Here is a 25,100-nt window from a genome sequence, read left to right as displayed (position 1 = left end):
ATAGTGTTTTTTAAATTCTAAAAGCAAAATCATTTTTATTGTCAAGAAACCTTTTCAGTAATTTTGTGGCAATACAAATTTAAAACAACCATTAAACAACAAAATAATGTAATAATCGGATACAAAAGCAATATGTGATATATTCTCGATATAACGATATTCAAAAGCCATGTGCGATGAGACATCTGCCCTTAGTTCTAATACAAAAAAAAGGGCATTAATTCTTACCTGTGCACAGAAAGCAGGGTTTACTATGTGAGATAAATTTGTTTATCAGGGAAAGGATTGAAACGTTCATTATCTAGTTGTACATCATCAAATAAATTTTGTCAGAATGTGTTTTTTTTCTCGAAAAGATTTTACAAGTTTTACACAGTCTCTGTCCTTATTGAATATGTTTGTAACTATCATTTTTGTATTTCAAGACCATGATCCCTTTTGTACAAAGTTTCTAATACAAATTCATGAAACAGTAGGTTTACAATGGCTTCAAATGAAGATTCAATTTTAAACACAGAAAATTGCTACTCTCGTCGATTTTTTAAAATATATATATTTATAAAGCTTTATAAAGTAGTTTATTTCATTATAAGTTTCTGATTTTAAATGTTTTGTATCTGTGATGTTCTCACAGTTGACCGATATGTCGTTATTATCATTTGTATACATAGAATATACACCTTGTAAATCAAGAAAATTCGACGAACAAAATGACTCATTAGAGGTATTTGTATCTGCAACAAATGTATACATATATTTTTATATATGTAGGTATAAGGTGATTTTGCCAAAGACAAGTGACTGGGCGCCTTGGATATGATATTGAATAAAACTACAAAAAACTCCAAAAGATGTATTTGCTCAGAATTGTAATTCAAATGTTCCCGCCGTTGTGACATACCTATTTCATCTATAAATAGACATGAAATACACATCTTGTGTTTATCATTACAAGTGTTTGTTATCATTTATCATGTGAATGAAAGGTATGTATATTTATAAATTGTACAGCAAGTACTTGCCATTCTGCACGATAACTTGTTATTTAGGTAAGCGGACATTGAAAAATAATCAAACAAAACAACGAACTCAAGGCTAAAATAAAAAAGGGGGAAAGTAAATACTAACTGTCAAAACCGATTACAGTACTGAAAAAACAACTCATATTACTCACGAATTAATACAGTCACTTTTTTACGAAAAATTGGTTTGGCAGCATCCTTTACCTCGTCCTTGATTTTTAGTTGACCATATACATATGCCGATTCAGTCATGTTTATCAATTTTGTACTTGTTTGGCTTCATTAATATTTTGATATGAGCGTCACTGATGAGTCTTATGAAGACGGAATGTGCGTCTGGCGTACTAAATTATAAACCGTGTACCTTTGATAACTATTATTATGATTGAAAAATGGACAAATATCCATCAGAATTCAAATGAAATGCATTCAGCAATCATAGATGTTTGGCTCACTCGGATAGTAAAGGCACTGACATGAAGAATATGAAAAATATCAGTTGGTAATGTATCAATAATTAATAATATGTGACAAATATATATAGTGATCAGTAGAATATTTGATCAGAAAAGGGGGGTATAGATACTGTACCTTTTCTATTAGAAAATACACAATTTCGGCATTAATATTCCCCAAAAGTGTGAGCCTTGCCTTTCTGGAGCTTGTCAGTTTTCATTCTTTTTTCATGAATTACGCCCCTTCTTTTTCCCCTTGTCATAATACCTACCTTTGATGGTGAATGTGACAATAATAAGAATAACTGTATTCAAAGAGGGCGAATCAATAATTATTCACTTATCTACCCTGTGGCTCTCACATACAGCACACAGAACAAAGATTACAGATACCACATTTTTTTCAACATATAACTAAACTTTCATGCTATATATTGAGTTGTCACTGACTCAGACGTACTTATAAATATATTTTTTTTCTGTGACTGTATCTAACACTAATTTGTAGAATCCTTTACTATAGATTATTGAGCTGATCGGTAACAATAATATCTCCATGCCTTATATATCATGTACTGTAGTACGCCGCTAGACTGGAGAGGAAAGGTAACACACGGCCACTGAAAGCTTTATTATTGTAGAGCCCAGGTGATCGTGTGGTCTAGCAAGACGGCTGCAGTGCAGGCGATTTGGTGTCACGATATCACAGTAGCATGGGTTCGATTCCCGGCGAGGGAAGAACATTTACAGATCTAACATTGTTGGGTTGATGTTTAGACGAGTTGTATATGCATAATGTACACAGCCATGTATCACCATCATTGATGGCGATCCGATGGATACATCTGTTGTAGAGTTGTCACTGACTCAGACGTACTTATAAATATAATTATTTTCTGTGCCTGTATCTTACTTGAATTTGTAGAATCTTTTACTATAGATTATTGAGCTGATCGGTAACAATAATATCTACATGCCTTATATATCATGTACTGTAGTACGCCGCTAGACTGACGAGGAAAGGTAACACACGGCCACTGAAAGCTTTATTATTGTAGAGCCCAGGTGATCGTGTGGTCTAGCAAGACGGCTGCAGTACAGGCGATTTGGTGTCACGATATCACAGTAGCATGGGTTCGAATCCCGGCGAGGAAAGAACATTTACAGATCTAACATTGTTGGGTTGATGTTTAGACGAGTTGTATATGCATAATGTACACAGCCATGTATCACCATTATTGATCGTTTACTATAGATAATTTAGCTGATCTGTAACAATAACATCTACATGCCTTATATATCATGTACTGTAGTACGCCGCTAGACTGACGAGGAAAGGTAACACACTGCCACAGAAAACTTTATTTTTGTGAAGCCCAGGTTGTCGTGTGGTCTAGCGGGACGGCTGCAGTGCAGGCGATTTGGTATCACGATATCACAGTAGCATGGGTTCGAATCCCGGCGAGGGAACAACCAAATATTTGCGAAAGCCAATTTACAGATCTAACATTGTTGGGTTGATGTTTAGACGAGTTGTATATATATAAATATATGTTTGAACGTAGTTTTCAATTTAGACTCGTTTATAAATATATATATATATAAGATTGTTAGCAATAAAATTTGGTTAATTTTACTTCTCAGATGCAAAGACCGTGTATTACAGAAGATTATCTGTGACATATCGAGAAAATATGCAATTTTCGACTGATTTTTATCATTCAAACTGATTAATTTTGAAAACGAGTGCATGGACCTTTATCTTTTAAAAACACCATTTTGTTTCATTCATTTTGCAGGCAGATTATGTGGACGAAATTTTAGTTTTTATAAATATACACAAAAAATGATGTTTTTTTTTCTAAATTCATGACAATTTGATAAATATGAGTTATTCCTGAATAAAAAAATCATACATTTTTAGGATACTTATAAAATACAGAAATTAATAATTATGTAACAAAAAACAATTTGTGTGATATTTTTTAAAACAAAAAGTTATGTCTTTCTTTCGAAAAGAAAATATACGGCCACAAATTAGAATTTTGATTAAATATATAAAATTTCGACCTCATTTAACTAAAAAAGTAGCACATGAAGATATATTTTTTTATTACATATTTGATTTAATCAGGCAAAAAATAGACTTCATGTAATTTTTTACTGCAACATTGAACACTGTCGATGGGGGTTTTTTTTTCAGGAAAAAAATATGGGACAACTTTGGTCAAACTCCGAGGGAGTAACATGTTCTAAAGATACAGCTTTAAAGACAGCTTGGCAAATTTGTAAGATACAAAATCAGATGTGTGTTGGTTATTTTCTTCATAACTTTCTGTTATATCCACATGATACACAAAAAATATATGCATCATGTGCATATATTTCTATATTACATCTATCAAATTTAAAAAGCAATCGCAATCTCAGTTATATTTCCAGGGAAGTGAATTGAACTTATCAACAAAGGTTTTCCAAATATGAAAGTTTCTACATACAAACTCACCTGGTTAACGGTGTTTCGATGGAATACCTTATTCTGTCATGCTTATAACTGTCTAATACTATTGGATCAAAAGGGCATTTCAGATGCTTAAAATACGGTTTGAACAACTGGTCTGAATCCAATTAATGTTGTAAAGGAGTAGGTCCGATAAGGACCAATTTTAGCCTCAAATTTCAAGTTCATCTGACGGAAGATTTTGACCACTTTTTTACACTTTAGAGCTATTTCACATGAATCAATTAGTTTATGTGAAAGATTTTTACTGATTTAGTCATTAAGACGATCCGATTCAAGCTTTCATATGAAATATCTACCAAATATGTTAAAAATGTCACTTTTCAAATGTTTTTTGTCAAAAAATTAAAGTGGCCGCATCCGTGTTCGTCCTCAATCTTTAAATATGTTATGTCTTATCATAAAATACAAGTTACATTCCAATATTAAGGATGAACACGAATGCGGCCACTTTCGTTTTACACGAAAACTGTCTAAAATTTAACTAAAATGCTAAAATTGTGAAGATTTCAGTAATTTAGCATGACTTAATGGTGCTGTCGGTGATTTAGAGACAGTTTAACTTACGCGTCAAACGTTAACACTACTTTTAACGCCGTTTCCATTCACATTGTTAACGTCATCATTATCTTCTGTTAACGTTGTGCTATTGTTATGTATCATGTTGCTATATTGAGTTGAGATTATACGATCAAACGAACCAGACGTTGTTTTACTGCCTGTCTAGACTTTTAGTTAACCCATCCGTCACATTGGTGCCGTGACCAGGATAATGACGAAAAAGAAAGCCATTAGAGTGGGCCATCGAGGAGCCGCAAGAAGATTAATTTCAAAGATTGAAGAGGAATTAGAGAAAGAAACAACACAACGCGACGAAATAGAAAGCCTATTTGAAACCTTGAAGAAAAAGAGGGATATTCTTTCGGAACTTGATAATGAAATATTAGAGGAGATTGCAGAGGAAAACATGGAAGCAGAGATAGAAGACTCAGATCGGTATGTTTTAGATATAGAACGGATTTTGACAAAAGTACGCAATTCATCAAGTTCAAAACAGAAAAATAAATCAAATGAAACTAGCTCTAATCAGAACTTAAATCCAAATGCAGCAGATTTTGTTTTCATCAACTCCACATCTACATGTAATACTCCACATCCCATGCAGAATAATGATATGCAATACAGATCGTCAATGAGCGCAACAAATTCTAGCATCTACCACAAGCTACCAAAATTGAATCTACCATATTTTAATGGCAATTTGTTAAACTGGCAACCTTTCTGGGATGCGTATCAATCAACAATACACGATAACCATACTTTAACAGACGTGCAGAAGTTTACATATTTGCAAAATCAAATTCAGGGAATAGCCGCGCAATGTATCGCCGGTTTACCACTCACAAGTGCAAATTACTATCAAGCCGTATCAATACTGAGAGAGAGGTTTGGTCAGAACCACAAAATCACGAACGCATATATTCAGAATTTAATTGATTTACCCGCACCGAGGTCAAACGCAGACAGTTTGAGAAACTTTTCCGACAGAATTGAGTGTAGCATACGCGGATTAGAATCGTTAGGAACAAACGAGAGTACATTTGGAGCCATTCTTACGCCTATAATATACAATAAGTTGCCGTCCGATGTACGAAAAAACATAACCCGAGACCGCGGAAACGACGACTGGGACATCGAATCATTGAGAACAGCAATTAAGAGGGAAGTATGCGTACAGGGCGCAGGACAATCTACAGGTCCAAGTAATGAAGATTTAGAAATTTTACCGACCGCTTCGTTTATTGCCGAAACATTTCCAGGAAAGAACAGGAAACAGTCACGTAAGAAATGTTTATTTTGTGAAGAATCCCATCATCCAAATACATGCAAAAACGTGAAAGATGTTGAGAAACGAATAGAAATTGTGAAGCGAAAAAAGGTATGTTTTAACTGTTTCGGAAGTCATAGAGTAGCTGAATGTAAATCAGAATTTAAATGCCGCCAGTGCGGAAAGAGACATCACACGAGTATACATGTACAAGTACATAACACAGAACCAAAGAGCTTAATAGAAAACCAGTATAGTACACAAAAGACCGTATCACATACCGCCGTAGAGGAAACGCCACTGGAGCTAACCACATCATTGCATTCTACTGTTACTGCACATACAGATGTTTTACTAAAAACTGCCGTAACTCCAGTTTGGTCCGAAAATCGATCGATAATGACAAATATTTTACTTGACGAGGGAGCACAGAACTCATTCATAACTGAAGATTTAGCTAGAAAATTAGAAATTGAGTCCACCGAAAAGATTGCACTGAAAATATCTGGATTTGGAGGAAACGAAGGACAAGTTCGTCATCTTGATAAAGCAAACATAGCTATTGAAACAGTTGATAATCAAAGAATTAAAATAGACGTAATAATTGTACCGAAAATTGCCGCTCCTATTCAGACAAAATCACAAAAGGAAATCAAAGCACTGCCATACTTACGTGGTTTACGACTCGCACATCCGATATGCGCAGAAGACAAGTTTAACATATCTTTATTGATTGGCGCAGACTATTACTGGTCAATAGTTGAAGATGAAATAATTAGAGGAAATGGACCGACCGCAGTTAAGTCGAAAATTGGTTACCTCTTGTCGGGACCCGTACTTACTAAGAACGGAAGTACTTCCAAACAGTCAGCAATGCTGAATATTTTGACTGATCACAGAGCCGTTGTTTGCGACTTGGAAAAGTTTTGGAACTTAGAAGCGTTGGGGGTTTCAGGAAGCGATACCATTAAAAGTCAGTCTGAAGTTGTACGAGAATACGGAGAAAAGTCTATAATACTAGAAAATGGAAAGTACACAGCTAAGTTACCATGGAAACCAGATTTCCTTCCGCTGCCGCATAACTTGGAATTGGTTAAACAGAGGACAGGAAGCGTTATTAGACGTCTAGCAAACAAACCTGATTTATTAAAAATATATGGAGATATCATAATGGAGCAGGAGAGAAGACATTTTATTGAAAAGGTTGAGGAAACAAAACTTCCTACCGATCGACCCGTGCACTATATCCCGCATCATCCTGTTTCAAAGGAATCATCTACTACGCCAATACGCATTGTTTATGATTGTAGCTGCAAAGATGGAAGAGATAATCCAAGTCTAAATGAATGCTTAGAATCAAACCCACCTGTTATGAATGATATTACGGGAATACTTATGAGATTTCGCGCTAAGAAATATGCTACAACATCAGATTTAGAAAAGGCATTTCTACAAATACAGCTCGACGAGAAAGACCGAGATGCAACGAGGTTCTTATGGCTTAGCGATCCAACAAACACATCAAGTCCGCTAATAACATATCGCTTTAAGTCCGTACTCTTCGGAGCTACATGTTCGCCATTTATTTTGAGCGCCACACTTCTCAAGCACTTTAAAGAAAATCCGGGGAAACTTTCAGATACACTTGAAAATGGGTTATATGTGGACAACATTTTAACTAGCTTTGATAACGAAAATGACGTAATAGATTATTACAGGAGATCGAGAGAATTACTTTCGAAAGGCGGATTCAACCTACGCTCATGGAATTCAAACAGTCCAAAATTACAAGAAATCGCTAGCAAAGAAAAAAACTTAGACAAAGATGAGCTCACTAAAATTCTTGGTATGCAATGGAACGCTAAATCGGACAAGTTGTTTTACCAAAGTAACACGTTCGAGATGGACAAAAAAGGAAAACTGACAAAACGATATGTTTTACGGCAATCATCCAAGATTTTCGATCCGTTAGGACTATTAAGCCCAGTTACTGTAAAGGCGAAAATCTTTATGCAATCACTTTGGAAGCTAAACTTGGAGTGGGACGAAGTATTACCGGAAGATATCCAATCAAAATGGATATTAATTTCACGAGATCTGGCATCGAGCTTAGAAACAGAGATTCATCGAAGTACACAGACACAAAACGAGAATAACAGAAATTTACCAACTCTACATGTATTTACCGATGCTTCAACTCATGCGTACGGCGCATGCGCGTACATCTTGTATGACAGAAAACCAACAATAGTAATGGCAAAGAATCGAGTTGCGCCTATCAAGACTATAACTTTGCCAAAACTAGAGCTTATGGGGGCTGTTATTGGAGCAAGACTTGCTGATCATATCTGCAAAAACTTTCCAGAAACTTTCAGTGAAATACAATTTTGGAGTGATAGTCAAATCGTACTTAGTTGGCTTTCATCCGTAAAACCACAGAGACAATTTATCAAAAACAGAATTGAAGAAATTAAAAGTTTGTGTGGAGATAATGTATGGAGATACTGCCCTACGAAAGACAATCCCGCAGATCTACTTACACGTGGTATAACATCTGAAGAACTGCAACAGAATGAAATGTGGTTTAGTGGACCTAAATGGTTAAACAGCAAAGAAGATTGGCCGACATGGAACGGAAACAATGTAACGTCTAGTGTATGTACAACAATGTTGGAGAACGATGACAAAATTGAAACTATGGAGAATAATCAAAATGTACGTATTGGTATAGGAGAAATCATAGATATCGAACGGTACAATTCTTATAGAAAACTAACCCGCATTACCGCATATGTAATGAGATTCGCAACGAACTGCAGAGCAACGGAAACTGAACAAAAGAAAGATTTGTTACGTAGTGATGAAATTGAAAATGCAAAATTCCTATGGATAAGATATACACAAGGTAAAATATTTAGTGACGAAATAAATTGTATAGATAATTCTACAAAACGCAAAACACTTGTGCGACAATTAAAGCTCTTTCTAGACGAAAAGCAATTATTACGATGTGGTGGCCGCCGAATAGACAATGCGACAGTAGGAGAAACAGTCAAGTTTCCATATCTGTTACCGGCAAAGGACCGTCTCACACATTTGATAGTGTTAGAAGCACATGAGAATACACTACATTCAGGAATAAATATCACTCTAGCATACATACAACAAACATTTTGGATTCCGAAATTAAGACAGTGCGTCAAATCTATATTGATGAAATGTGTAACGTGCCGAAAAGTAATCGGAAAATCTTATCCCGCACCAGAAATTCCACCATTACCAAAAGAGAGAGTTCAAGATGCCACACCCTTTAGCATAACCGGTGTAGACTTCACAGGTGCGCTAACGACAAGAAACAGACACAACGAAGAATCGAAGGTTTACATTTGCCTATTTACATGTGCTGTCACTCGAGCCGTACATTTGGAATTAGTTTACGATCTCAGCGGAGAATCTTTTTTATTGTGTTTCCGGAGATTTGTAAGTCGACGATCAGTGCCGAAAATAATGATGTCAGATAATGCGCTAACATTTAAAGCTGCTTCAAACGAAATTTCACGACTTTGCAATTCTAGAAAAGTTAAAGAAAATATTCAGAATTATGGCATTGAATGGAAGTTCATCCCAAATAGAGCTCCATGGTTCGGGGGCATGTGGGAAAGAATGATTGGCTTAACAAAAATATCACTTAAGAAAGTATTAGGACGTGCACATGTCAACAATGAGACTCTAAGGACTGTATTAACAGAGATCGAAGCCACACTCAACGATCGACCAGTGACGTATATTTCAACAGATATCAGAGATCCGGAGCCGCTTACACCATCCCATCTTATACATGGACGAAGGATAACAACTTTACCGTATGGATCGTCAAAAAGTGCTATTGACAATCTAAATATTTGTGAATTAACACACACAAACTTGAACAATCAAGCGATACGACAGAGACAATTGATTGAGAACTTCTGGACAAGATGGAAAGGAGAATACCTTACTTCATTGCGAGAATATCACCAAAGAGCTGGAGTCGACGTTCGGAAGATCAAAGAAGGCGATGTTGTTCAGATACACGACGAATCAAAGTGCGTGCATATGAAACTTGGAGTTGTGCAGGACACTATTAAAGGCAAGGACGGCTTAGTACGCGTCGCTATGGTGCGTACCAAATCAGGAATTACAAATCGACCCGTGACGAAACTCTACCCATTAGAAGTCTACAGCATGGACTGTTATCTGAGACGAAGTGAACGAAGAAACTAACGTGTGTGAACAGACTTGTTATTTTATCTTATTTGTGAAAAGACTGTAAATTCAAAGAGTTTTTTACGTAATTTAATAATTTAATCCTTTTTTCATTATTTGTGAGATCAATCTATTTTTGTTCTTTCCGCATGCCACTACAAATCACAGCTAATGGACATTGCATCTAACGGCCCCGAGTATGTCGGTGATTTAGAGACAGTTTAACTTACGCGTCAAACGTTAACACTACTTTTAACGCCGTTTCCATTCACATTGTTAACGTCATCATTATCTTCTGTTAACGTTGTGCTATTGTTATGTATCATGTTGCTATATTGAGTTGAGATTATACGATCAAACGAACCAGACGATGTTTTACTGCCTGTCTAGACTTTTAGTTAACCCATCCGTCACAGGTGCTAATACCCGATATATGTGCATTGTATTGTAAAAAAACAGCCCATATTTATGTAGCAGAAGCATTCTGCTGTCCAATAAATAACAATTTTGTAAAACTGCTATATTTTTGGGCCAAAAAGGGGCCTAACTGAACCTGCTCCTTTCATTCTTTCACGCAAGCATTCTTTTTGTTAATATAATTATGATTTGTGAGTAAATTATTACTTTTAAATAAAAGGTAAAGGTATATACTCCTTTTCAAATGTTTAGAAATCTTTTACGAACAGAGAATACTTCAAATATAAAGAGGATTGTTTATGTTTTCTGAGTAAATTTGATGACAGATTTTAATACAAGGATGTATGAAAAATATTTGCACTTTTAAAACAAATCCTACAGACTGCATTTTTTCTCTTAAATATAAAAAAGATAATGTCGTATGATTGTAAATATATTCATCATTAATTACAACAGGGTTTTCGATATCACAAACTAGTAAAAACGTTTACTAAATTTTATCATCGGTACAAGGGCATCATTCGTAAATATAACTCTACATGCAGAAATCTTATACGTTCGGGTATTTCACATCCAATTTTTTATGGTAATATTCTTTACAAAGCACAAAAATGTCATTATTCACCTCAGAAGCTATCAAAACCCCCAAACAGACTTATTAAGACTAAGTCAGAATATAGTTACGATGCTGTTGTCAGGTCATTAAAGATTGCATACTTTGGCTTTAATATTGATTTTACTTATTGGGTCTTTGCATCGGACACACATGAAATTGAGAATGGAAATGGGGAATGTGTCCAAGAGAAAACAACCCGACCAAATAAAAAACAACAGCAGAAGGTCACCAACAGGTCTTCAATGTAGCGAGAAATTCCCGCACCCGGAGGCGTCCTTCAGCTGGCCCCTAAACAAATATATACTTGTCCAGTGATAATGAACGCCATTCTAATTTCCAAATTGTATACAAGAAACTTAAATTAGAATAATACAAGACTAACAAAGGCCAGAGGCTCCTGACTTGGGACAGGTGCAAAAATGCGGTGGGGTTAAACATGTTTGTGAGATCTAAACCCACCCCCTACACCTCTAACCAATGTAGAAAAGTAAACGCATAACAATACGCACATTAAAATTCAGTTCAAAAGAAGTCCGAGTCTGATGTCAGAAGATGTAACCAAAGAAAATAAACAAAATGACAATAATACATAAATAACTACAGACTACTAGCAGTTAACTGACATGCCAGCTCCAGACTTCAATTAAACTGACTGAAAGATTATGATTTCATCATATGAACATCAGACACAATCCTTCCCGTTAGGGGTTTATTATCATACCATCATAACATATATGAGAAGAACATAACCCGTGTCATGCCAACAACTGTTTTTAGAATAAATGTTTTTAGTTCCGATGCAAAGATCTTATCAGTGACTCAATATTAACGCCAAAATATGCAATCTTTAATGACTTGACGACAGTATCGTAATTATATCCCTTCTTAATAAGGCAGCAACCATTTGATTTTCTGGAAGGGGGGGGCATGGGTTTTTTTTCTTGACAAATTATTTTTTTAGCATTACATAAAGTGGCAGCTGAGGGTGAAACAAACAAATTTTTTTTCTCAGAATCAAAAACAAATTATTTTTTTCTCCAAAAAATGGAAACAAACTTTTTTTTCCAAAAAAAAAACATAGCCCCCCCCCCCCCCCCCCCCCCCCGAAAATCAAAAGGTTGCTGCCTAAGTCTATTCAAAGGTTTTGTAAGTTTCTGAGGTGAATACTGACACCTTTGTGCTTTATAAACAATATTTCTATAAAAAAAATTGTATGTGAAATACATGTATCTAAACGTATTAGAAGTCTCCATGTTGAGCTATATTTACGAATGATGTCTTTTTACCGATGAAAAAATTTAGTAAATGTTTTGACTAGTTTGTGATATCGAAAATATTTTAAAACCAGTTGTTGGCATGACATGGGTTATGTTCTTCTCATATATTTTATGATGGTATAATACTAAACCCCTAACGGGAGCGATAGTACCTGATATTCATATGATGACGACATAATCTTTCAACTAGTTAAATTGAGGGCTGGAGCTGGCATTTCAGTTAACTGCTAGTAGTCTGTTGTTATGTATGTATTATTGTCATTTTATTTATTTTCTTTGGTTACATCTTCTGACATCAGACTTGGACTTTTCTTGAACTGAATTTTAATGTGCTTATTGTTGTGCGTTTACTTTTCTACATTGGCTACAGGTATAGGGCAAGGGTTGAAATTTTTGTCTCTTTTTCTTCTGTATAGCATATTTTTGGTTGATAGACACTAGGAATCATTTATCAATAATAAATATTTGTGTTCTGTCTGTATTATTTCCATAATTGCTTCAAAATTTAATAGTGTTAATTTCTTTCTTTGCAAATTTTTTTTTTTAACTGAATGAATTGTAAAAAATTTGGTGGTTAAATAATAGAATTGTGATTTTGTCCTAAACATAGATTTCCTGTTTGAATGGTTTTACACCAGTAATTTTGGGGCCCTTTATAGCCGTTCGGTGTGAACCAGTCTCTATACATTGACCTATAATGGTTTAATTTTTTAAATTGTTATTTGGATGGAGAGTTGTCTCATTGGGACTCACACCACATCTTCCTATATCTAAGCCTTGGTAAAGTGTTATGGTCACTATGTTTTTGTAACCTTATTCATTCAAATATTGAAGATGTTACCAATATTATACAAATATAGCCTTTGGTCAACACAAGGATATATTGACCTGAAAGAGGTATATTGACTGAGGACACAATTCTATGAAGACTGGTTTAATAAAATATTTGCATTACATGTATTTATTATAAATTTAACATGTTTTGGCATTGCATATAGTATAGAAATTATAAGAAGAAATATTTATTATATGATAGTTCAATTTTCATTATGTTGAGAATATAGAATTGAATTAACCTTAGTTTCTACAGAAATTTATATTTTTTTATTTGATGTATTGTTGAGGGAATGGCATTTACTGGTCATGCTGCATTACAATTTTTCTATAAAAGCATGCATGAACAGTGAAACTTTGAACAGTTGCTTGCTATGTTTTTTAACTTAACTATGTGCGAAGTGAAGTTAATTTTCATTGTCCAATCAAATTCTAGTATGACTTAAACTCTGCCTACATTGTGTTTGTAATATAAACAGCCAAACATACAACATGTACATAGCAACCAAGTTGATCAAATTTATCTTGCAAGCATAAATAGAAATTATCAAGAACAATCTTAATAATAGTTGTTACCAACTGTGATTAGGTTTTAACCTTATTGTATCAAGTTTGTACCAGATTAGATCAGATTGCTTGAAAAAAATAATATAGTTGATGACCTAAAATAAGTGTACATTTTCAACAGTTCTAAACATCTTTTACATATGTTTGTAAAAAATTATTAATATTTGTTATTCAATGTGATAAATCAACAAACAGATTGTAAATATGATTTCTATAATATATGTATACTAGCATATAAATATGTTCAGTAACAATTGGTGCAGTTGTAAATTTGTAAGAGTTCCCTTCATGCAATGTACCAGGATATATACTTCATACATGCTAGCTTTGGACAAATTACAAGTGAAAAGAATTGGTAAATGTTTATATAGAAAAAAGGAAATCTGTACATGGTTTTATCATTAAAAATCTTACAAATGAGCATATAAATGAGGCTGGCATTATGTTATTTTTTGTTATGAAATAATCAGTTTTGGCAAAAAATAGTATTATTAAAACCACAGAATTCAAATTTAAGACTGAAATATTGTTTTTATGCTTATTATTCCCTCACACAACACATCATGATAGAGAAAAACAGTCCCAGTCTTAAGTTACCTGTTCATGTTAGGTACCACGTCACCTGCGGATTCACTTCTTGTTGTGATGGCATGTTAAACAGTTAGCTCGTTAGTGCATATTTAATCAGTGTAGTACAAAATGAGTAGTTGTTTTTATTCTTGTCCCAATCAGGCACTTAACTTGCCACTGGATAACAATACATCCACACTAAAGTCTATTTGAAAGCAATATAATTATACATTTGTAATTTTCAAGTCTTGGTAATTATGTTTTGACTTTACCTAAGCAGGACACAGATAATATGGTATTATCAAATATAATGTAAGTTAGGCATAAAGCCGAAAAACATATATACAAGAACATTTCTTAAATAGCTGCTGAAGCAAAGCAAAATCAGATATAAAAAAAAAAACAGCACAAAAAAAATTAGAATGAATAACAACATTCATAAAGGATGGAAGCATACAATATGTCAAAGAGACAAAAAATACCAACCCAAATGTACAGTACAACCCAAGACCAGCAATATCTTGCTATTAAAACATAATTATATACTTTATTGGGTTTTCATTGAGCATCGATTAAGCATTAAAACATTAACATTTGGTTAGGAAAAATAACATTGTAAATAACACAGTGATCTATTAATGCGTGTACTGAAATGTATGCAGTACAAAAACAGTTATGATAAATCAGATTGATACAATAAAACAGAAATATATACGTGTGTATATATATATCTAAACTAAAAGTACTGATCATAACTAAATAAATCAGTACTGGAACAGTAAAAACAAAGTTGGTCACCAATTCCGTCCTAATACAGTACTTAAACATTACTGACAAAATAAGTACTAAAACAGTATTGAAACAGTACTGAAAAATAAGTACTGAAACAGTACTGAAAAAATCAGTACTTAAACTTTACTGAAAAAATCAGTACTGAAAATAACAGAACTGACAATATCAGTACTGAAACAGTACTGACAATATCAGTACTGAAACAGTACTGACAATATCAGTACTGAAACAGTACTGAAAAAATCAGTACTAAAACAGTACTTAAAAAATCAGTACTGAAACAGTACTGAAAAAATCAGTACTGAAACAGTACTGAAAAAATCAGTACTGAAACAGTACTGACAAAATCAGTACTGAAATAGTACTGACAAAATCAGTACTGATTTCATTGAAAGTATAACATTATAAGTTTTCAGTCTTTCCTTGCAGTACTGATATGCACGAGGGTAGAAATGTACCAAAAAAGTATGGGTAAATTATTGGTAGTGTAGTAGTCTGTTGTTATTTATGTATTATTGTCATTTTATTTATTTTCTTTTGTTATCTCTTCTGACATCGGACTCGGACTTTTCTTGAAGTTTAGGGGCCAGCTGAAGGACGCTTCCGAGTGCGGGATTTTCTCGCTGTATTGAAGACCTATTGGTGACCTACTGCTGTTGTTTGTTCTCTGGTCAGGTTGTTGTCTCTTTGACGTATTCCCTATTTCCTTTCTCAATTTCATCATAGATATCAAGCTTATCATTTTGTACGGCAGACGCACGTTTCGTTTACCACAGACTTATCATTGACGATCGAATCAAATGAGTAAAAGGACAAAATTAAAGATATTCAATAAGCATTCAGAACTTAAAATATCAGAGATGAGGCATCCCTCCAAAACAGATAAAATGACGTACAAGTTGGTTAATCATGGCCATCTTATAACCTTCAATACTGAGCAAAATCTATATCACAGTTTACATTATAAGGGCTTAGATATTTCAAATGGAAAAGAATTCAATCCAGAAAAGTAAAAAAAAATAACGATCTACATACACAAAAATCAACGAAAAAGCAAAAAAGATATATTGCAACCAACTACAACCACTTAAGTGCAGACTCTTTACTTTGGCAACGACATTCAGAACGTAGCGGGGTTTGAACAATATATTTTTGTGCGACAAACCGTCCATTTACCTTGAACAATCGTACAGTACACTACAAAAACCAGCTGTACAATATAATAACCGGAATCATAGAAATAATATATACCGCAACAATAGAGAACGACCGAAAAGTTTGAAATGATTAACATTATGAATTGTAGGAGTCATAACATAGCACAAATCACTTACATTTCATTGTAGCTTATTTGAAATTTTATTGTTTCTTCGATAAGATTTCATTGTATTACAGTTGATACCAAGAAGGGTTGATATTTTATTTTTTTGTGTTTACAGCAGAGAGCGATAATGTTGACCGGACAATTATCATGCGTGAAAAGACAGAAACGAAACGTTTTGGTGAAGTAGTTGATCGATGGACAAGACAAACAGAACTAACGGCATTAACAATCGCTTGTTTGTAAGTAAATATTGTATATAACGTCATCCATTGGATGAAATAGTCGAGCGTTTGTTTCGTCGGGTTTAATGGGTTTACCCCATTTTTAGTTCACCTTTGAGTTAAGTACTTCTAAGTACTTTTTTACATATGAAGTCGATGTTATTAAATTAAGGCACCAGTACTTTACTGATATTCTTATCAACAAAAACTAAAAGAAGGTAAACCAGTACGTCGACAGAATAAGCGTCTCCTGATATGTATACGTCACCGGCCATGCGAATGTAAACTTAACCACAACATCACCATGATAGGGAATAGGCATACTGTTTCATTTTGTCAGAAAATGACTTATTTTAAGGATGTTTGCTGCTCAGTTTCAGAATAAATTACTTTTAATAAAACTAGTATGTATTGATAGGGAATAAATTGAGGAATCAAAAAAGCCCATTAAATATAGTGGTCAATGTGCTTGTTTTCGAGATATTATCCATTGGAATTTTGGCGGGGAAAATGATCTCAGTTGATTTTTCATTGCTATATCGTTGACCACCTAAAGTTCTCAAATACTATCAAAAAATAAATAAAAGTTTATAAGACTTTTACAAATGACTTATAATTATTCATGTTAAAGATTTATCAAAAGAAAAATAGGAGTTCATGGGGATTTGTTTTAAGGCATTCAAATTGATAAAATCGAAGAATTCCGAAAATCTGACAAAAATTCCAAAACATGACCAGCAGACATCCTTAACATTACTTATGAATTGGTATACTATTGTCTATTTGATACTAGTCTAGCTACAAACGAGTGTTAACATTAAAAAAATGAATATCGATTGCGTCTATTGTTCTCGGTTGTAGCTAGATGTTTATTTGCAATGAGTACATGGAGTAACACGATATGTGTCACTAGACAGGAACTGCTTACCCTTCCGAAGCACTTCATCGCTGGTTGAATATACACTATCACAATGTTTCTGAAGACCATTTTTTAACCGTAAAAAAATCGGGGTAACCACTTTAGCACATTGATTAGTGGAACATTTTCACAACCGTCTTTATATCGATCTTTGTGTGTAATGCCAGCAAAGTATAATAAAACGTCACATCCGGTTGCGAAAAAGGATAAAAAAAATGTCCCCTTGAATTTGACAATTGTAGGAAATTAATCCTACATCTCATTGCAGTAAAAGAAACCTTTGGTCATAAACAAATATCTTGGTTCTTTCAAAGCACCTTTGTTTTTTTTTATTTTGGTGTTGCTATAGAAATATTTTGGTGTTTCTATGGAATATTTTGGAAACTTGAGGTTACATGGTTACTAAAGCTTTTACACAGATTAAAAAAGAGGTGACAAAAAGAGGTAAAAATTTTGTTGGTTAACTTCCATTGATATTTATTTATGACGCCCCCCGCCGTGGTGGTGGTGGCATTGATTTTTACCTTTGTCCGTCCGTACTTACGTCCAAAATTTTGAATTTTACGTTTCCGTTCTCTAACTTAAGTTAGCCTCTTCCAAAACGACACTTATTCACAATGCTTATTACCACAAAACTTCCTTTATAACTTTATAACTTTATATGATATGCAAGCGGGGCATCATCTGTGTTCCACGGAAAAATCCTCAATTTATTAAATGCAATTAAATGTTATTTGCATTTTTGTCTATAGTACTGGACAGGAAAACACTTTACTCATGTCAAGTATTATTTTATTTGAAACAAAGATAAATTCTGCACAATTTTTGGAAAAGTGCATATTTAAAAAAATATAAAAGACGGGATATTTTCATCGTCCTTATTTATATTAAAACCAAAAGAGAAATCAGAAAATACATGACCAAAATTGAATAAAAACGTAATTTTACAGCGTTACAATATCATGAATCATTGGCAATTACAGTTTACAACTGATTAAACTTATATTACAGGAATAATGATGTTAAACTTGTTAAGGAATTGATAAATAAAGGTGCAGATGTTAATTTAGTTGCCAGAGGAGATCAACATACAAATTACGATAACAGTGTGCCACCCATATTCTATGCTGCAAATAACAGAAGCGTTGAAATTGTGAAACTTCTTATAGATGCAGGTATGTTGTATATTGCTGAGGTAGCCGGTAGTCGGTTGGTTCTCGGCTTATGCATTAAGATATTCCATTTATATCTTCTTTGATTTCTATCTTTTGTAATCCACCATTTTCTTCTTTAGAATATTTATATACCATGTCAGGAAAATGGAGGTTGTAATCCATTCGGTTGATTTGTTTAATTAGTTATCAAAGATATAAGGATTATAATTTAGTACGCCAGACGCGCGTTTCGTCTACAAAACACTTATCAGTGACGCACATATCAAAATATTTATAACGCCAAACAATTACAAAGGTGAAGATATTGCAATTTGATTATGGACTTTCCGTTTTGAAGATTTACTGGGAGTTTTTTGTGATTTTACTTTTTTGGCACAGTAGATTACGTTAACTGTGTTACTCGTTTTTTGTCACTTAAGTAAATCATTACATTAGATTTTGGAAAGTATCTGTTATTCTAATAATGGATAGTGTTGTTTTTTTTATATTTAAACAGATATTCATGGTTGTTATAATTGTTTGATTTAGATAATATCTTGATCGTTATAGTCCACGCGACTATTGTAATAATTATTAGTATCACTAAGAATATTTTCTACAGAACTTTACCTGCCCTTAATAGTGAGAGAAAATGATGAATTAACAAAATACAATTATTATAAACAGACTGACTTGAAATGCTAATGCTGGCAAATAAACATAAACAATAAATCATCGAAAATTAATCATTAGTGGTCATATCAATTTCATCATAATTGAGATAAAAATAAATAAATATATGTTTTTTTCTAATGCAATATATGTAACATTTTTTTGTTCACTGGCTAAAAGTTACTGTCAAATCCACAGTTGACCAGGCGTAACTAATAAGGACGGATCCGCTATTTTGAATTGATTGGATCACCAAAAGTTCGATTACTACAATATTGTCGAAAATAAAACAACACTTATTACAAAATCGTCGTTTTAATGTGATTTTATCCGAATTTGAATCATAACCCTAACGTTATAACCTCCAATTTGTAGAGTTTCATTTGTATGATGTCACTTTTAGCCATGACGTTTTTGCGCCAATATTATTCATGAAGTTTCGCGGGATGTTTTTGTATGTCAATTTATAAATTTGTTCAAACTCTAACGTTTTATTTCTTTTTGTAATGCATTAGAATCGACATAACAGTACTGAAGTTGAAGAGGTGCCACCGTCAATCTTGATTTGACGGTCGCAAAATTCCGTTTACTATCGTCGCTACGTGTTGCCAGTGAAACTGCATTAGCGACCGTCAAATCGACTATTGACGTTGGCAACTCTTCAACTGCAGTACTGATTTTCCTTAAATAAGTGTCAAATAATGTTAGCTCACATTTCAGGGGTTATTCTTTGCCTATTTTCAACCAGAAAAAAAAATAGTTAACTAAATAAAAAAAAACAATGATCTTTTTCCTTAGTACATATATCAGTTTTACGACCTTGTATCCGAAAGAACTTACAGACTTAATTATTGCATCTAAACGAGCGTAACTCCTTATTTGTAACACATATGTTGTGTATTGTGTACTGTTGTCTGTTGGGCTTTACTTTTTCAGTCATGGCGTTGTCAATTCATTTACGCACATGAGTTTGATACTTGCCGCCATTCTTTAAACTGTATCTACCTCTATGTTGATTTATTATTCTTTGCGAAGTTATCAAAGATGGACGAAAGATACCAAAGGGACAGTCAAACTCATAAATCAAAAACAAACTAACAACGCCATGGCTAAAAATGAAAAAGACAAACAGAAAAACAATAGTACACAAGACACAACATAGAAAACTAAAGAATAAACAACAAGAACCCCACCAAAAACTAGGGGTGATCTCAGGTGCCCCTGAAGGGTAAGCAGATCCTGCTCCACATGCGGCACCCGTCGTGGTACTAATGTGATTACAAATCCGGTAAATAGTCTAATTCGGTAGGTCAAATTCATGAAAGGCAAGGGGATTGTAGTTACGACGTAAGGAACATATCCGATATCATTTTTGAAACGGTTATTCCATAACGGTCAACCAACTCGTGATGGCGTCCGTAAAATTTAAGAAGGGATGTTTTCAACTTCACCATTATCAAGGTATGCAACTAATACAAAACAGCTATTTTTTCTATATTTTTTTATTTTATTTTCTCGTTTCAATTTTTACAACATTCCTGTACAGCATATGTAGTGTATTATAATATTGCAGGAGTTGATATAAATAGATTCCAGGGACTTCCACAGTGTATCAATTTACAGAAACCAACTGACTCACGTGCAATCATTGGTCCAAATCGGCTTCAGTACTTTGGATTTTCAAGACATTCTGGTGGTCCTCAAATGTTTTTAAAAGTACTAGAGCAGTATTTAAATGCTGGCGTTAAACTTAACACTACATCTTGGGGACCATGTCTCTTTTTAGGGTAAGTTTGATTTCATTTTTAAGCAAGTTTTGGTTTAATTGCTATGTTTACTCGTCGAGCTTGTTATTAAAGATTATGAAAAAATACAAGATCAACTTTCAAAAAGGCATTGAGTGCTTCGTAGTATCATAAATTTTGTTTTCTGTGTCTTTTAGATTTTTCAGTTTAAAACGAAGGAGTTTTTATTTTATCCTTATAAGTATTTATAAGGTCTCTTTTCTTTAATTTTTGGATTCTCTTGTGTGGGTATCATTTTATTATTAGTTATATGTCATAAAATCAAACCTTGTAAGGACGCTCATAAAGCAGAGATGAGCCTTCCGTTCAGTTGACCACGAATTGGTCTAGAGTGTAACAAAACATACACGAGATTAACCCAAGCATCTTATTCCTTGGACCTTGGTATTAAAATTTGGATCACATCGATCAGACTGACTCAAGATGAATGACTGTTTATAAATACATGTTTCATTATGTTCTTTTATGATTGAAATTATTGCACGTAAAAGCGACACTCTTTATTCTATCGTTAGCTTAAGGGGAAACATAACACTACAGAGAGATAACTCTGTAAAATCAGCTTAATGTTTTAATCGCGTTGTGTTGTTAATGGAATATTTAGCTTCTCAATGATCAAAACCAGTGTTGGTCAAATTGCTATGTAACCAGTATAATTTTTCTGATCAAATGGTTGGCTCAATTTGTTTCAAAATTTTATATTTTTGTCAAAGGGTGAAAGTAAATGCTTTGTCAAAGTTTTACGAAAATTAGACGAGCCAAATTAATTTAAATGAAGGTGTTGGGTACCACCTTGAGGTGATACATCACACTACAGAGAGATAACTTCTTAAGCACGTACTATTGTTTGGGAAATAGTAAGCTTCTCAATGATCTAATTCAGTGTTTGTCAAACTGCTATATATCCAATTTTTTCCGATAAAATGTGTGGTTTTATATTTTTCTCGTTGACGGGTCAAAGAAAATCACTTGGTCAAAATTTAATGAAAAATGAAAATTTAACAAGCAAAATTATTTTTAGGCAAGGTACATGTATTTGGTACTACCTTAAGTAAACAGTGAGAGTTGAACATGGTTTGAATTAATTATATTCAGATTATGATAAAAATGTATTGTTGACTTGCGTACAAATCGTTGGCACATGATGTCATTCAGTCACATCGTAAATGAAGACTCTTTATTAAAGCTTATATCTCTTTCATATATTATACAGGAGAGGTAAGGTTTATGAAGCAAATCGTCCAACGACCTTACACATATCCGGACCGTGGTTTATTTGTATTACAGCAATTATGTTACTACAACATGGAGTGGATCCGAACTTGTACAAATTTGGAGATGTTTTATGTCAACAAAGATCACATTGTATGTTCTCTCGACAGAATGATTACTGTGTCGATGACAGGACATTTGTGGCAACATTCTTAGCTGCTGGGTATGAACTTACCGTAGCTGATATGAATCGCTATGAAAATTATCACTTCAAAAGTGGAACTGACTATCAAATAGTGAACGACTTTGGAAGAACGCCAAGATTAAAACACCTTGCTCGAACACAAATTCGGAAACATATCAGATCCGTAAATGAAGATACATCTGTATTTCCGGTAATTGACAAGTTAACACTTCCAACAATTCTAAAAGATTTTTTAAAACTATATGACGTGAGTCCTTCTGATATGTCATCTGTTGTTTGTCATGAACACAGACGATGATTACTGTGTAATAAAGGGTATAACATTGTAATTTCCTTACGTTTCTGCAGAGCCTCGCCGTAGATCATCGTTAGCTCAACCTGAAACAAAGGAACAACTGCTTCAGATTAAAAAGACAAGTTATTTTTCTCCAGAACTCTAGTGTATAGGGAATCACCTTCATTCAAATTGTTGAAAAACCTATTGCTGTGACGTTTTTTTGTTTTTTGTTTTTTGTTTTCTTGCAACGCCTTATATAGGTTAAAAGAATAACATAATAACTTGATTATAAAACAAAGAAAATGCGGTATGATTGCCAATGAAACAGCTGGCCTCCAAATATCCAATGAAGCGGATACAAGCACTTGCAGACAACCGTACGGCCTTCAATAATTAGAATCCCCCATATCAAAAGTCAGCTATAAAAGCCCTCAACCTGAAAAATATAAATAATTCAATTGAGAAAATTAATATGCTGCATTTATAACAAAGCAATATACGAAAAATAATATGGCATGAACAAATGACAATCACTGAACAACATGACAATAGGCATACACAGAATTTGGCAGGGTTACAAATGTTTGTCAGTGCTCGATACTCCCCTAACATAAGACATTAGTGTCACAATTCAAAATAAGACCAAACTATAACAATCTGGTGCAAAGTCTTAACTCATCAGATCGATACATCATGGTAACAGGATAAAACTTAGGAAATCGCACAAACTCCGAAAGGACGCGACATGATGCGATGATTAGGGTAAAGTCCCATTCTTTGCATGCATTGCTTTAGCTATATGTTGTCAAAACAATCACAAAGAGATATAGGAAACAATCGGTAAAATTACAGTTTTGGTGACCATTCTGGTATCTAAAGATAAATAAACATGCTGTATTACACTGTTTTTGTTCATGTTTTATCTCTTAGATTCACAAATGAACAACTGCTTATGCTTAAAAGGCAATTTAATGAAGCGGATGTAAGCACAAAACAATTTACGGAAAAAAAATATTGCACTGAACAACAGGCTTCTGTCTTGCAATAGGCATAAACATAATTTTGCGGGGTTAAACATGTTTGTGAGTGCTCAATACTTCCCGAACCTGGGACATCAATGTCACAATTCAAAATAAGAACAAACTTTAAAAATCTGGTGAAAATTCTTAACTCATCAGATCGATACAAAGCAGAAAACTTCTAACAAAAGCACAGAACGAACGCGCAAGGTATTTATTCATCCCTTACATCGAAAAGACACGAAGTACCAATTTGAGAGAACTCACAGTTATTGACAGCAAGTTCGAAGCTAATAACAACTTATAAGAATATGTATCTACGACCAAAATATCAATCAGTACACATTCAATATCCAATGGATTTAGTTTAAAGACATAAAATGCCAACATAAAGGTATCAACAGATTGCAGTTCCGTGAAAGTGCATATGTGTATATATAACAATAATATTTAGTAATGTTTAAATTTACTAATTTTTTTTTTATACCAATATTATAATCTCCAATGATCTTATTACAGTGCTGAACAAGGAAATTTGTAGTATCAGTTTACATTGTGGTATTGTACTATAGTAATTTGTGTATGTTTTTATTAGTTTTGTGCTTCTTTGTTAAATATCTTGTTTTAGTGATTAGGATTATAAAACAATATTGACCATTGTGTCCATTTTTTTACAAATTTGCCTGATATGTCTGATATGTCTGTGTTGCTTACACATCGTTGTCAATATTATACAAAATAAACAATTGTGTAAAAGAAGTATAATCATAATGCAAGTGTTCCCGCCGTTGTTACTGTTAAGCCATACCTGTGTTATCTAAAATTAGAAATGAAATAAACATCTTGTGTTCATTATTGCACATGTTAAATATTATTTATCATCATTTTGTTTTTCATTTGACGAATAGGTAGATGTTATATAGCACACAAACACTTTTAATTCTTAACAATAATTCATTATTTAGGCAAGCAGCCAGTAAAAAAATAAATTACAAAAATACCGAACCGTCCAAGATAAATTCATTAAGTGTGAAAGTGCATACACACTGATGAAAACCATATGTGTAAAATAAAATTGAGAATGGAAATGGGGAATGTGTCAAAGAGACAACAACCCGACCAAATAAAAAAAACAGCAGAAGGTCACC

The 25,100-nt window shown here is 33.6% G+C and overlaps 1 protein-coding gene across 3 annotated transcripts; it reads left to right on the top strand.

Moving 5' to 3' along the window:
• The first annotated feature begins 921 nt into the window (after positions 1 to 921).
• LOC134680604 (uncharacterized) lies at positions 922 to 24,588 on the top strand. Of its 3 annotated transcripts, none has more exons than XM_063539712.1 (6): positions 922 to 986; positions 3,681 to 3,765; positions 16,584 to 16,707; positions 18,620 to 18,783; positions 21,008 to 21,221; positions 22,453 to 24,588. In XM_063539712.1, the coding sequence occupies exons 2-6, from the start codon at positions 3,690 to 3,692 to the stop codon at positions 22,952 to 22,954; spliced, it is 1,080 nt and encodes a 359-aa protein (XP_063395782.1). In that variant the 5' UTR covers positions 922 to 986; positions 3,681 to 3,689; the 3' UTR covers positions 22,955 to 24,588. The 3 variants fall into 3 exon arrangements, with proteins under 3 accessions (XP_063395782.1, XP_063395783.1, XP_063395784.1); XM_063539713.1 differs by lacking the exon at positions 922 to 986 and adding an exon at positions 1,002 to 1,049; XM_063539714.1 differs by lacking the exon at positions 922 to 986 and adding an exon at positions 1,402 to 1,524.
• The last annotated feature ends 512 nt before the right edge of the window (positions 24,589 to 25,100 follow it).

This window comes from Mytilus trossulus, chromosome 8, assembly GCF_036588685.1.
Source record: "Mytilus trossulus isolate FHL-02 chromosome 8, PNRI_Mtr1.1.1.hap1, whole genome shotgun sequence".
Lineage (NCBI taxonomy): Eukaryota > Metazoa > Mollusca > Bivalvia > Mytilida > Mytilidae > Mytilus > Mytilus trossulus.
This window is presented reverse-complemented; position numbering and strand designations above follow the sequence as displayed.